This window comes from Diabrotica virgifera, chromosome 8, assembly GCF_917563875.1.
Source record: "Diabrotica virgifera virgifera chromosome 8, PGI_DIABVI_V3a".
Classification (NCBI taxonomy): Eukaryota; Metazoa; Arthropoda; class Insecta; order Coleoptera; family Chrysomelidae; genus Diabrotica; species Diabrotica virgifera.
The window spans coordinates 45,093,989-45,109,117 of NC_065450.1; the positions used below are offsets into that span (position 1 = coordinate 45,093,989).

Below are 15,129 nucleotides of genomic sequence, written 5' to 3' on the forward strand. Positions count from 1 at the left end.
TTGAAATGATATAATAGAAGTATAACTTCTTACGTGCGTACAACAAAGTACACACACATTCTTTTTTTTTTAATTCCATATTTCAAACTACCACGTACCTATGAAATATCTCTTGACATCGGCTATAAACGCTTGTGATCAAGACCCTAAAATACTTTCCCGAGACGCAAGTCTCGTGAAGCGACCTCGTTTCGAGATACATCGGCTATTCTCGACACAAATTCTCATGCACTCGCAAGAACACTTCACAGAGTTCAGTTGAGTGAGAAATGTGTAATTGTAACCGCGTTCACCGGTCGATCACATCGTTGTTGTTGTGTATATGTGGCACAAATAATAAACAAACAGTGTCCTAATCAAATAAAATGTGAAAGTGCTAAAAAAGTGGTTAGTGCTACTGGTAGCAGCGAGGAATGTGCGCAAGAGGGTGAATGCAATGAACAGCGGGCCCTTGCCCCCGGTACCGGGTCTAATTCCTATATCGGCGCTTCGCAAAAGACCACCCTCGAATAATAACATTGACGGGAATTCGGACGGGGGCCTACCAGAGTGTGCCCCTTGTGCCTCCAACAGAGAGGTTATGGGCGAGCAGCGCCCTCGACGGCGGTCGGGGAACCAGCCCGCCGTCGAACTAATCGATAACGCAGGGTCACGTGGCTCGAGCGCCGCCCCACAAGCTCTGCTCTCCCGGAAAGTGAGGCCGGAGCGTCACCGTAAATCAGACAGACGACGCGAACGACACAAACTTACCAGAACTCGATCGTGTAGTAAACATTCGAAATCTCGGGAAATAAACAGTGAGCCGCCCCCCGTTCCGATCAACCCCCGTGTCAATCCGATTTTTGTGTGGGTCCGGCAGGAAGACACCCGAATCGTGGACGTAAAATGCGAAGATTACGACAAAAGAAACCGTATCGTTCTTACCAAGACAGCGCAAGGCTGGCGTGCCATTCCACGCACGGAAACCCTCGTGCCCACCCTGAAGGAGGCGGTTAAGGATCATCACCATCACCACAAAAACAAACGCTCGAGGAAAAACAAAGTCCGAAGACGATCCACAGGAGTACAGGTATGTTCAGACATAGAACAAGACTACGAAGAACCGGAACAACTGGAACCAGAATGTGACAAAAAATTCGACGATAAACAAATCGTAAGTTCTCCTCCATGGATGTCTAGCGATAATGTTAACATAGAATCTCTTTTACCGTCCCATACAATAAAAGTTAAGAGGTCAACAAGCCCGAACCATTCTCCTAAACAAGATTCGAATGTAAACAGTGACGTAACTGATTGCACGCAAACTCCGACTATAAAGTGCAGTGCCGACAAAATATGTGACGTCAGCCCTCTAGATAACTTATTAGCTGTAGCAGAATTAGAATTTAAACAACAAATCGAGTCTGAAGAATGGAATAAGACCACTCAGGACGAACCTACCGAAGACACGATCGTTACATTCAACAATTTTGCACAGTCTGACGAAGATAAAGAGTTCATGAAAAACTTGGAAACTTTAAACAGTCTTATCGACTCTGAAAAATCTAAATTGGATTTGACGCAGAACGTCGATGATTCAATAGAACCTAAATCAGAGGAATGCGACTATAACGATGACGACGACAACAACTTAGCAATGGATGACATTCTTTCTAGATTAGAACAATCCCTAAGAAGCCCTGAAAATACCGAGGCAAACAATTGTGATACAAATACTAAAACCAAACCTAGGGAGGATAAAAAAGAACATACCGACAGTGATAACGAAACAGACCTTAAATCAGTACCTGATTATGAACATTACTTCGAAGAAACCGATCCAAAAATTGAAGAACAAAAGGTAGACACCGAAGTAGAAAATATTAAACAAGAGCCAGAACCAATAGAGATAATAGATTTAGTAGAATCCTCCACGAATGATGACGAAGAAGATGAAACTCCAACCGATTTGTCGATAAAAGTAAGTGAACAATGTACGAATATACAGGATGATGTTAGTAACGCTGAGGAACCCACGGATTTAAGTGTGCCAAAAGCTTGTTTAAGTCCTAGACCACCGTCGCAAAATTCTGAAACCATTCAATCTCCACAACCTAGTGGTATTCCTGCTGTGCCACAATCTCCAGATATCGTATCAACAACTGTCAATGTAAGTAACAAAACTAAATCAATATTTTTAGAATCATTATTAACTAATACTACGAAAAAACTTGCTCTTAATTCTGAAGTCACAATAACAGCACAAATGGAACCTTTAGATCTTGGAAAATGTCGCAAATCTGCTAGTCCGACAATTACATGCTCCGAAGAAATTAATAGCTCATTATCTCAACTAGAACCACCAGCAAAAAAAATTAAATCAGTTGATATTACATTAAAAAATTTATTGGATGCTGAATGCCAAAATACGAACACAGAAAAGAAAAACGCAGAGAAAAATATGTCAACTGAAACTCCTAAATTGTTGGAATTACTACAAACTGAATCAGAAGTAGAACCTTTAATCCAATTAAAACAATTACTATCTGATCCAACAATTGACGTACCAGATCCAATATTGGTTCCAAAAGAACGATTCAGCCAGATTTTGTTACATCCAGGCTCTGAAATCCCTAAATTGTTAAAAGAAAGACCTGAATTACGACTACCTCAAGCGCTAGCATATCCTCACATCATGCAAGATCCTAATATGCTGGTTATAAATATTCATCATTTAGAATCTATTCTTTGTAACAAAAACTCATTGCAAAAAGGAAATAAACCAAGCAGTGAGGTTAAAGCTCAGGACAAGCAGGAAAAACAAAGTGATAAAGCATCTACGGAGACAAGTCAAGCTACATCTGCGGCTACAAAGAAGAAACCGAATGAAAGTACGTCAAAGTTGTCAGCTGAAGCTCAAACTAAGATATTTAATGAACTGGCAAATGATATAAATGCTGCCACCCAGGCGGCTTTTAATCAAATGTCGTGGTTTCCATATATGAATCAATTTGAAGCTATGACACTACCAAATAATCCTGAATTCATGAAAATGTTAAATTCTCTACATCTTCCTTTTTATCTGAACCAAATGAATCAAATGCCGGAAATGTTTGCTAACGTGCGACCGCCTGCATCAATGGGATTTCCGATGCCGCCACCACCGATGAACTATGCTAATCCGATGGAGATTAATATGTGGCAGGAAGCAATGCTGAGGGCACAACTGTTGAAAAACAGACCAGTCGATAATGCAAATAACGAACAAAACATGTTTGCTAATTATTTCGAAAAAATGAATGCAACGAATACTCAGTCTAGTAGAGCAAGTTCGTCTAACAACTGTATGAATCCGAGAGCACAAAACTTCAATAAACCACAGAGCTATTCGAACCAGTATTACAAAAACGATCAAACGTCTTTCCATAGTCCTTATTCGAATCATAATTATCAAGCAAAATCGTCACATCAAATCAACCAGAAACACGCTACGAACCAAAAACTTCAAAGTTCGATGCCTGCGAAAAGTTCTACGAATTTTCCTCATCAGATGAACCATCAAAACTTCGCTAACTTGTATTCGCAAATGACTGACATGGAGAAACATCAGTACATGCAGAATCTGAACAACGTCACTGCACAGCAAGATCAGTTCCATCAAAACTTCCAGAACTTTATGCGAAAAGATCATGTATCACAGAAGCAGAAAATGCCGAGTAAATCTCTTTCTAACTCTCATCAGAAGTCACTTGCTCATCAAGAGGCTCCTCATCATCGAGAAAAGAGTCATCCTGTTGTGAATGATGGGACAAAGCCACATACGAACCAGCCTATTGATCTTTCAGGTTCAATGACTGGCGCTAAGCTCAAGGTTAAACAGCATCTGATTGATCCAACGAATACCCCCAAGTTATTGAAGCAGCATGATGACGTTCCTGAAGTAGGAAGTACCACGGCGAGTATAGAGGAAATGCAGGATGCCCACAAGCATTTATGGCACCCCTTATTTGGCAAGTGAGTAATCATATTTTTATCTTAAAAAAATTATTTATAATATAATAATATTATATAATTTATAATTATTTAAGGTTTTATTATTTAATTCATAATAGCCTAATAAAATAAAAAACAGTCAAAATGTAAATTCGTACAGGTTGAAACAAATTTTATATGAAAGTTTAGGTGTATACAAAAGATATTTTCAAAAAAGTATCCAAATCATACAAGGGTATCATTGTTTAAATAATTAAAAAGGGGTAATTTTTGCAAAAAAAATACTTTTTTAACTGCTGAGGTCATTCAATTACTAATCAAAGTCAATAGGATTATTTTCTGTAAAGTTGAAGGGCAAATCTTTCACAGAAGACTTACTTAATTAAATTTGACCCCCTCTTTATAATTGTATATAAAACTTTAAAAACACATTTGCAAAAAATTATTTTTAGCGTTTTAAATAAGCACTATAAAATATCTTTTTTTACAGAAGAAGTTGTGCTATGTTACCAGTATTAATAAAAAAAATGGTCAAAAAATATTTAATATTTTTTGAGATATTGAATTTGTTTATTAAATGTTACTATATTTTCAATTGCAAAAACGCGGTTGTTGCCAAAGAAATATTCACCTGAATAAGATCTCGTTACTTTGATTTTTATCGATAATTTCGATAAATGTATTTATAAATTCAAATTTCAACGAAACTCCCCCCTAAAATGGCATTTGAAAATTATTCAAATTTGTTTATATTTTGTTTTTTTTTTAAAACGTCGCGGGGATTAAGTATTTTGAAATACCGTTTCGATAATTGGGTTCCTGGGAATTTTTACTAATTAACAAAATTTTTTTGTCGTTTTTTCTTCTTCTTTTTTTTTCTTGGAGTTATATTACTACGGGCCTTTTTAGGGTTAAATATCATTAAGAATATTGAATCTGTGAGTTGTAGATTCTAGACCTAAAAATATTAATATTTAACTAAAATCACTTAAATAAAATGTGGCTACTTACTGAGTTACAGGGTGTTTTATTTAAAAATTTAAAAATTATTGTTACCAAGTACTTTAAAACTATTTGACGTATCCTTATCATACTTGGCAGAAAGTGTGGCTATTATACACCCTACTAAATTGTGATTAATAATCGTTTCTAGCTAGTGCCAGAGGCGTACGACAGGGGATAGTGAATGATTAACCCTTCCCAAACTCTACGCCACTGAGTGAATTACTATTTTAGCGAAATTTTTCGATTCTTCAATACTTTGTATGTAAATAACTTTATTGGTATCGATAAAGTCATCAGTTTGCGAGATATTGGAAGTTTAAAATGAATGAATTATTAATGAATCAAAATAACTATGCCGTTTCATTTTAAACGTCCAATATCTCGAAAACTAATGACTTAATCGTTACCAGTAAAGAGTATATTATTTACACAAAAAGTATTGAAGAATCAGAAAATTTCGCTAAAATAGTATTTCCCTCAGTGGCGTAGAATTTGGGAAGGGTTAACCATTAACTATCCCCTGTCGTACGCCTCTGGTAGTAGATTGAAACTTTTATTTATCACAATTTAGTAGACTGTAGAGTACTCACACTTTCTGCCAAGTATGATAAGGATACGTCAAATAGTTTGAAAGTAGGTACTTGGTAAAAATAATTTTTAAATTTTTAAATAAAACACCCTGTAACTCAGTAAGTAGCCACATTTTATTAAAGTGATTTTAGACCAATCTTAATATTTTTAGGTCTAGAATCTACAACTTGAGATTCAACATTCTTAATAAAACTTAACCCTAAAAGGGCCCGTATCTAAGGTACCTTAAGCTAGCATGGCCACATGAGCAAAACCCAATTTAACCTATGCCATAATTTTTCACCAATTTTTCACTAATTTATTACCACCCTAATAATTTTTCACCCCTTAACCCCGCTTCAGGAGAGATGTCACGCTAGCTTAACATTCAAGCTAGCAAAATTCTCGATAAAACGGCATTGCATAAGCGGAATCAAATTTAACCTATGCAATAATTTTTCACCCATGTTAAACTAATTTATTACCACACTAATAATTTTTCACCCCTTAACCCCGCTTCAGGAGAGATGTCACGCTAGCTTAATATTCAAGCTAGCAAAATTCTCGATAAAACGGCATTGCATGAGCAGAAATTAATTTAACCTATGCAATAATTTTTCACCCATGCTAAACTAATTTATTACCACTCTAATAATTTTTTACCCCTTAACCCCGCTTCAGGAGAGATGTCACGCTAGCTTAATATTCAAGCTAGCAAAATTCTCGATAAAACGGCATTGCATGAGCGGAATCCAATTTAACCTATACTATAATTTTTCACCCATGTTAAACTAATTTATTACCACCCTAATAATTTTTCACCCCTTAGCCCCGCTTCAGGAAAGATGTCACGCTAGCTTAATATTCAAGCTAGCAAAATTCTCGATAAAACGGCATTGCATGAGCGGAATCCAATTTAACCTATGCAATAATTTTTCACCCATGTTAAACTAATTTATTACCACCCTAATAATTTTGCACCCCTTCACCCCGCTTCAGGAGAGATGTCAGGCTAGCTTAATATTCAAGCTAGCAAAATTCTCGATAAAGCGGCATTGCATAAGCGGAATCCAATTTAACCTATGCAATAATTTTTCACTCATGCTAAACTAATTTATTACCACACTAATAATTTTTCACCCCTTAACCCCGCTTCAGGAGAGATGTCACGCTAGCTTAATATTCAAGCTAGCAAAATTCTCGATAAAACGGCATTGAATGAGCGGAATCCAATTTAACCTATGCAATAATTTTTCACCCATGTTAAACTAATTTATTACCACCCTAATAATTTTGCACCCCTTCACCCCGCTTCAGGAGAGATGTCAGGCTAGCTTAATATTCAAGCTAGCAAAATTCTCGATAAAGCGGCATTGCATAAGCGGAATCCAATTTAACCTATGCAATAATTTTTCACTCATGTTAAACTAATTTATTACCACCCTAATAATTTTTCACCCCTTAACCCCGCTTCAGGAGAGATGTCACGCTAGCTTAATATTCAAGCTAGCAAAATTCTCGATAAAACGGCATTGCATAAGCGGAATCCAATTTAACCTATGCAATAATTTTTCACCCATGTTAAACTAATTTATTACCACCCTAATAATTTTTCACCCCTTCACCCCGCTTCAGGAGAGATGTCACGCTAGCTTAATATTCAAGCTAGCAAAATTCTCGATAAAACGGCATTGCATAAGCGGAATCCAATTTAACCTATGCAATAATTTTTCACCCATGTTAAACTAATTTATTACCACCCTAATAATTTTTCACCCCTTAACCCCGCTTCAGGAGAGATGTCACGCTAGCTTAATATTCAAGCTAGCAAAATTCTCGATAAACGGCATTGCATGAGCAGAATCCAATTTAACCTATGCAATAATTTTTCACCCATGTTAAACTAATTTATTACCACCCTAATAATTTTTCACCCCTTAACCCCGCTTCAGGAGAGATGTCACGCTAGCTTAATATTCAAGCTAGCAAAATTCTCGATAAAACGGCATTGCATGAGCAAAATCCAATTTAACCGATGCAATAATTTTTCACCCATGTTAAACTAATTTATTACCACCCTAATAATTTTTCACCCCTTAACCCCGCTTCAGGAGAGATGTCACGCTAGCTTAATATTCAAGCTAGCAAAATTCTCGATAAAACGGCATTGCATGAGCAAAATCCAATTTAACCTATGCAATAATTTTTCACCCATGTTAAACTAATTTATTACCACCCTAATAATTTTTCACCCCTTAACCCCGCTTCAGAAGAGATGTCAGGCTAGCTTAATATTCAAGCTAGCAAAATTCTCGATAAAACGGCATTGCATGAGCGGAATCCAATTTAACCTATGCAGTAGTTTTTCACCCATGTTAAACTAAGTTATTACCACCCTAATAATTTTTCACCTCTTAACCTTACTCCAGGGGAGATGTTCCGCTAGATTAATATTCAAGCCAGCAGAATTCCAAAAAATGGCACCTCGTGAACGGAATTGTTTATAATAGGTGTTATTACTGATGAAAGAAATTGTCTTTAACAACATTGTGTTTTGTAAATAAAATTTGCTATTTTAGTGGCCGATGGTATGTTAGTGATAAGCCCTTGAAAAACGTCAGCCTCACCACCCAAAATCATCACCTCCACTTTTCACCCTCCTTATTTAACTCCGGAACCGTTGATTTTATAACAATTATGTCATAGGACCTTTTTTTATGGAATTTTGTTAAATTTTATGTAGAACATTTTTGTATAGAACATTGTTTATCCTAAATCATAGATTTAGATATATTGACGAAAAACGTAAAAAACTACTAATTTACCGACTTCTCCCCCATCTCTCCACGCCCCCCAAACCGGACGCTCAAAATGAACAATATGTGGACCATATAGAACAATTTGGTATAATTTTTTAAAATAAGGACACAAACAATTTTTTTCCATAAGTGGTTTCCACACATTATAATTTCAAAATTTCACCCTGTCTTATTCATAATATACATACATGATGTAGTTCGATGAAATCAGGTTGTTAAGCAACTTTTAAAAGTATAAAAATATATAGGGTGTTTCATTAAAAATAAAGCTTATGGACTCTGCTAGACTTGCGTGAATCACCCTGTACAATCAAATTTAGGTTTAAAAAGCGTATATTTATATTTAAAAATGGACGGGTTTTGGCATTTTTTAAAATTGTTTAAAACAAGGACAGAAATAATTTTGTTCCATAAGTGCCTTCCACCCTATACAGGGTGAGTCATGAGTAGGGAGCGGATTTTATGCTAAATGCATACTGCATGCATATTTCTCATATTTGAGAACTTTACTAAATTTTGCATATTTTTAAAGAAACATGCATATTTTTAAAGAAACATGCATATTTTGTGCCTATTTAAAAACATTTAAGTCCAAAAAAAATTTAAAATTTTTTACAGGGTTTACCCTTTTAAAGTTTTAAAATTTTTTAATTCAACACAAAATATTTCCCCGCACAGGCTGTCGTATGTATATATGAAGGGCTTAATGTGAAACAATGACAAGCCACACATGATTTCAAAACAAGTTAGTGTTATTCTTGGTTAAAGTAATAGTATAACAAGCCACTAACAAATTATCTCAGCCCTTCGTTAATAGATGGCCCGATAAATCTATGGTCACACTATTGCATAGGTCTAGTTTGTCTCTAGTATCTACTCGACATAATGACAAGCCCCATAAAAATGGCGAACATGGGCGGAAGCAATTCGGATAATTATTGAGTTCTGATGATTCTAGCAAGAAAAATAGTAAAGTTGACTTGACATTCGATGGCAGTGACCGTAACCCTGACTATGTACAATCTAGAAGTGACTCAAGTAATGAAAATACAGTGATATGTAATTTTTTCCTAAATGTGGCTTGTCACATTATTACCATTCAAGATTAATATAGTGGCTTGTGACGTGGCTTGTTATACTATTGCATTTGGTTGTAGGATAATGAACAAGGTCCGTCAATAAAAAAGACAAAACCAAATACACCCGTCAAAAATTCCAACAAGTTGATGGAGACAAAGAAATAAACACTGTTTAACACGTATAGGGTTGAAACCACCACGAACTCAGTCAATAATAGAAAATTATGAATCTACATATATCTAAAATTTGGGTATTTATTATTAATGGAATAATGTAACATGCCACATTTTTTTTAAATAAATGCTGTTTTTTCTCGAGTTTCAAGTAATTTTATTATTGTTGTCAACTATGATCTCATAGGGCATGATGCATCGAAATATCTAAACTAAAACAATAAAAGTTGTTACTGGATTTTTTAATATTATTTTTAACATTCAAAGTCAAATATCTCATTTTTACCTTTTTGAGGCCTTTCATTGTTTCACATTAAGCCCTTCATTAATTCGAGCACTACCTGAAGAGAGACGACTCATTCTCTGCCTTTCATTTTTTCTTAGAAAATACCCGATCTTTACACAAAGTACTTATTTACTAGTGCTTATCGTACGCCGTTAGAAAATGATTGTAGGTTGTAATGATGAAGGATGGTTTACCTGGAAATCCGAATTTTATTTACTTTTATTATATTTAGTAGGTACCTATAATTCTGATAATTCTTTTAAATCCTCTATTGTCAAAAGAATTTACACCTTTAACCATAGTTTTACGAATTTCTAACGGAAATTAACAAGTTATTTTAAATACGCCTTAATTACTTCTATTGATGTTGAAAGGAGTTTTTCAAGTTATAAAAATATTTTATCTGATCAAAGAATATGCTTCCTCGTAAAGAATTTGGAAAAACAAATTTTAGTGAATTATAATCGAAGATAATTTATAGTGATATTGTTGTTTTATTTTAAATAGGTAACTATTGGTAGCAGTTTTTGTGAATAAATTGCATATATAAAAAAATTATTTTATTTGAAAGATAATAAATAAGATTGCCACCCCCCCCCCCCCCATAAAAGAACCCCCTAGAATAGAATAGAACAGAAAATTTGTGGTTTCTTGAAATGCGCATTTTTTGAATTTTTGTGCATATCTTGCACATATTTCGTAATTTTTTACCGCATATATATGCGCATATTTCATCAAAATTGATCGAATATAAATCCGCTCCCTAGTCATGAGGAACTGTACATGCTCCTACCTCGTATAGAGGCCCCTATGGGGAATAACAAATGACCTAATAAAAAGTGTCTGCTCCCATTGTTTAATAATATACAGGGCGAGTTTCGCATTTTGACAGAAATTTGTATTCGTCATAATTTTTGAACGGTCAGATCGATGTGTCTCTTATTTTGGTCAATCGTTACACTATTACCACCTAATCAACTGATTTATTCAAACTGGAAAAAAATCAGGCCCGGATTTAAAAAATTAGTTCGTTTTGGTCTTAGAAAAAAATTTCACCCTGTATATGCTTTTTAAAAACTCTAATGTGAATTTTACAAATTAGACAAATAGGCAATTAAAATGGCATATATATTTTTTCCCCACACGGTTACTTAATTTTTTATTAAAAAATCAAATTTGTCAAAATCGGAATTTTAACCCAAAAATGAAAAAAATATATCACAGTTAACTCGCTACAACTTTGTTCCATTTTAATATTTTTTTTCTAAAATTTTTACAGCACATATCTCTTACCATTGTGAAGATTATGAAAATTGTTGTAGACTTTTAGTCTTCTTCTTGTAAAAGTTATGAATTTTAATTTAATAAATGAAAAATGAAAAAATTTAAAATTTATCTATTTGATCACGTCTGTGTTAAACTATAGAGTCCAAAGAGAAGTGTTATGGGGAGTTTTAAATCTAGACGTGTTATAGAAAAAAAAAAATGGTAAAACTTTTAATTTTAAGAAAAACGTTGTTTAATTTTTTTTTATTTTTATGGTAAAATTGCGATTTTGACGAATTTGATTTTTTAATAAAAAATTAAGTAATCGTGTGGGGAAAAAATAAATATGCCATTTTAATTGCCTATTTGTCTAATTTGTAAATTTTTTTCTAAGACCCAAACGAACTAATTTTTTAAAGCCAGACCCGATTTTTTTCTAGTTTGAATAATCAGTTGATTGGGTGGTAACATAAATTACATATTTGTTTAAAAAAAATTAATTTTTGTAATAAAAGATAATTTTTTTAAATTTATGGTTCACTTTAACCAAACTTTTAATTCATAGTCAAATTTGATTTTTTTTATAAAAATTTATGTAATCGTGTGGGGAAAAAAATATGCCATTTTAATTGCCTATTTGTCTAATTTGTAAAACTCATATTAGAGTTTTCAAAAGCGTATACAGGGTGAAATTTTTTCTAAGACCCAAACGAACTAATTTTTTAAAGCCGGACCTGATTTTTTTCTAGTTTGAATAAATCAGTTGATTAGGTGGTAATAGTGTAACAATTGACCAAAATAAGAGACACATCGATCTGACCGTTCAAAAATTATGACGAATACAAATTTCTGTCAAAATGCAAAACTCGCCCTGTATATTATTAAACAATTAGAGCAGACACTTTTTAATGGTCATTTGTTATACCCCATAGGGGCCTCTATACGAGGTAGGAGTATGTACAGTTCCTCATGACTCATCCTGTATATAATAATATTAGATTAATATTATATTAAGATTTTAGAACAAGAGTCGCCAGAATTTTGCTAAGAATATCCTTAGTGGTTTTTAGAATATCATAAGAATGAAACGTTTATTGGTGTTTATCTCGATATGTATACAATGTGACATTGATTGTTTTTCCCCTGTACTCTATAACTTAGCCTACTTAAGTCAAAATATGAACTACTTAGCAGTACAAATTAATAATTAAGCATTTATACATTAAAATGCAAAAATATTTTGCATTCAGCTAACGCGAATGTGTAACTTGTGGAATGTTTCCCATTTAGTGTGGTTTTGTTTGTAAAATTATGAGGTTGGTTAACATTAAGTAAAAACTTATCAGAGCCCTTTCTTATTTTACTTATAATATAGTAGGTATAGTGAAATGTACTACATGTTTTATTTGTAAATAAGCCACAATTCAAGTTAAAAATGAAATTTATTGATGTTTCGACTTCCACTTCGGAAGTCGTCATTGAAATACAAAATATTAATAAATTAAAAATAGTTTGTTTGTGTTGCTTAGTAAAAAAATTCTTCTAAAAATTTAATTTAATCTGGCTTAAACTATAGTATATATTTCTAAATAAAATAGTAAATTTTTTTCAAAAAGATTCCACAAAGAAACAGCTTCAGAATAATATAAAGTACTGTTATGATCTGCTTTTTATTAATTTTATATTAATTATTATTTATCTGATTAATTATTTAATTGTCGCAAAATACATAAAATGAATAAAAAATCTCAGGGTGCCTTTTTATACTATTAAAAAAAATCTAAATTATCTCACGTTATACTTATCTTCTCTCGTGGGTTCAGTATCTCTTAGTTGATCCTAATCGGGATAAAATAGGGAAAAGAAATAAAGCAAAATATTAAAATAAACATACAGAATTGTCTTTTATTTGTCAAAATCAATACTCTAAAATCTATCAAATCTAAAACCTGTGGACACAGATGTCCGAATGAAAACTTTACCACTTAAATTTATTATAGTTAAAAAAAAAACAATTTATCGGTTTGTTCCCGATGACTTTGGTAAAACAAACTAAACAAAACAAATTTTTGTATTCGCAAGATTAGCTATACTTCCTATTTACTTTTAGAAATATTGGAATTTTAATTCATATGCCTTTTACTCAAAATTTTAGTTTCCGAACATAAAAATATCTTTCACATAAGTTGACTGACCTTTTGCTTCACTCACTCTGATGTCTTCTCGTGACCCAAAACAGCTCTCCCTCGTTGACTATGTTAAAGGCTACTCATCAAAGCCCTCTCCGTTCTCCAGCTTCAAAACTATCAGCATACCAGCACCAATTCTCCAACAAGCCGGGTCTCTTTTGACACGTACTAGATTCAAACCAAACTCTAAAATTTCTCTGCTCTCCTTCTCACAATAATACAGAATCAAAGAGGTATTTCGTCTCAATTTGATCTGTCTCTCGTTCCACTTTTCAACACTATTCTCCACTATCAAACAACCACTGGTATTTGCTAACTACTTATCCACCAAAACGTCGCGTCGACCGCTCCTCAGCGCTGCCAAATAACATACTGACTTCTTTTTCAAACTCTCTCAATCATTCAAACTACCTTTCCCCTTCCAACTTGCCAAGAATCAGAAACAATCTTTTCCATTCGACAAACAAACATTCATTTTCAAAATTATTCCGACCATCCTAATTACTTTCGGGGAAACTCTACAACATTTACTCGTGTTGAATAAAGATATTAAAACTCCAAACTTTCTTTTTAAACCACTTTCCCAGAAAGTGATAATTACATCTACCTGTGGATTCTATAGTTCTCGTAATAAACAATCTATTTTCATTTTAAATCTAAATACATCGTCCTTTTCACTTTAATTATTCACAAAAGTCTTTAATGGTTCATCGGAAAGCTCATTAAAAGAGAAATCTACTTACATCCAAACTAAATTCTAATAAATATTTACAGCTCAATATACAGGGTGTATCAAATTTATGTGCCCGCGTTATTTGAAAAAAAATTTAATTTAATTTTCATTTTGCTTTTGATTGATAAATTGAAAACACAATAGTACATACAGTAAAATTGTAAAAAATGATTTTTTTTGTCCTTAAATCTTAAGTTTCCTATACTAACGTGGTTAAAAATTATTCATAGAAGTAAATAAATTTTAATACAGACCCACTTACTACAACAATAGTAGTAGATACAATAGGTAAACATCTGGGTGGTGGTTTTATGACTTTGAAATGCGGAAAGAATAGTAGTATCATAAAATGCATTATTATCGGTACCCTATTATAAAAATTAAGTAATAAATTTTCCAAAGGGTTGTGTTAGCTATATTCAAAATTACATACTTGTTAATTTAAAAATTATTTTACTTTTATACTTATATATCAGTTCATTGTCCGTAGATATATTATACCTATTCGTGTTTTATTCATTATTAATGATAAAATCTAAAAATCAGTTTTTTAGACTGATCTTTTAAAAAATATTGAGAGACGAAAATTGAGTCCTATAACAATAATAATTACAAGAATAAAAAACCGCTAAACGCCGTAAAAATGAGTGGCGCATACAATATTCCAGCTACAAAAGATCTGATATGAATATTACGTGGCGCGACAATGTATTTTCATTTTGATGCAAATCAAAATTCTAGTTTTATTTTAAAAGATTTTTCCATAATATTTGCTCAATTTGAAGTAAAACGCGTCACAAAAGACTAACTTTGATACAGTTTGAATTTTGAAACTCTTTTGTGGCGCGTTTACTTCAAATTTAGCAAATAGGTATTATGGAAAAATCTTTTAAAATAAAACTAGAATTTTGTTTTGCATCGAAATGAAAATACATTGTCGCGCCACGTAATATTCATATCAGATCTTTTGTAGCTGGAATATTGTATGCGCCACTCATTTTTACGGCATTTATCGGTTTTTTATTCTTCAATTGGG

General features: G+C 33.1%; 1 protein-coding gene across 1 annotated transcript; it reads left to right on the forward strand.

The window, feature by feature from the left end:
• The first annotated feature begins 277 nt into the window (after positions 1-277).
• LOC126890146 (uncharacterized) lies at positions 278-3,997 on the forward strand. Its single transcript, XM_050658996.1, has one exon. The coding sequence runs from the start codon at positions 437-439 to the stop codon at positions 3,995-3,997; it is 3,561 nt and encodes a 1,186-aa protein (XP_050514953.1). The 5' UTR covers positions 278-436.
• Positions 3,998-15,129: the final 11,132 nt, after the last annotated feature.

Bases quoted from the DNA above. Each gene is read 5' to 3' on its own strand.
- LOC126890146 (XM_050658996.1), top strand. From the start codon at position 437: ATGAACAGCGGGCCCTTGCCCCCGGTACCGGGTCTAATTCCTATATCG.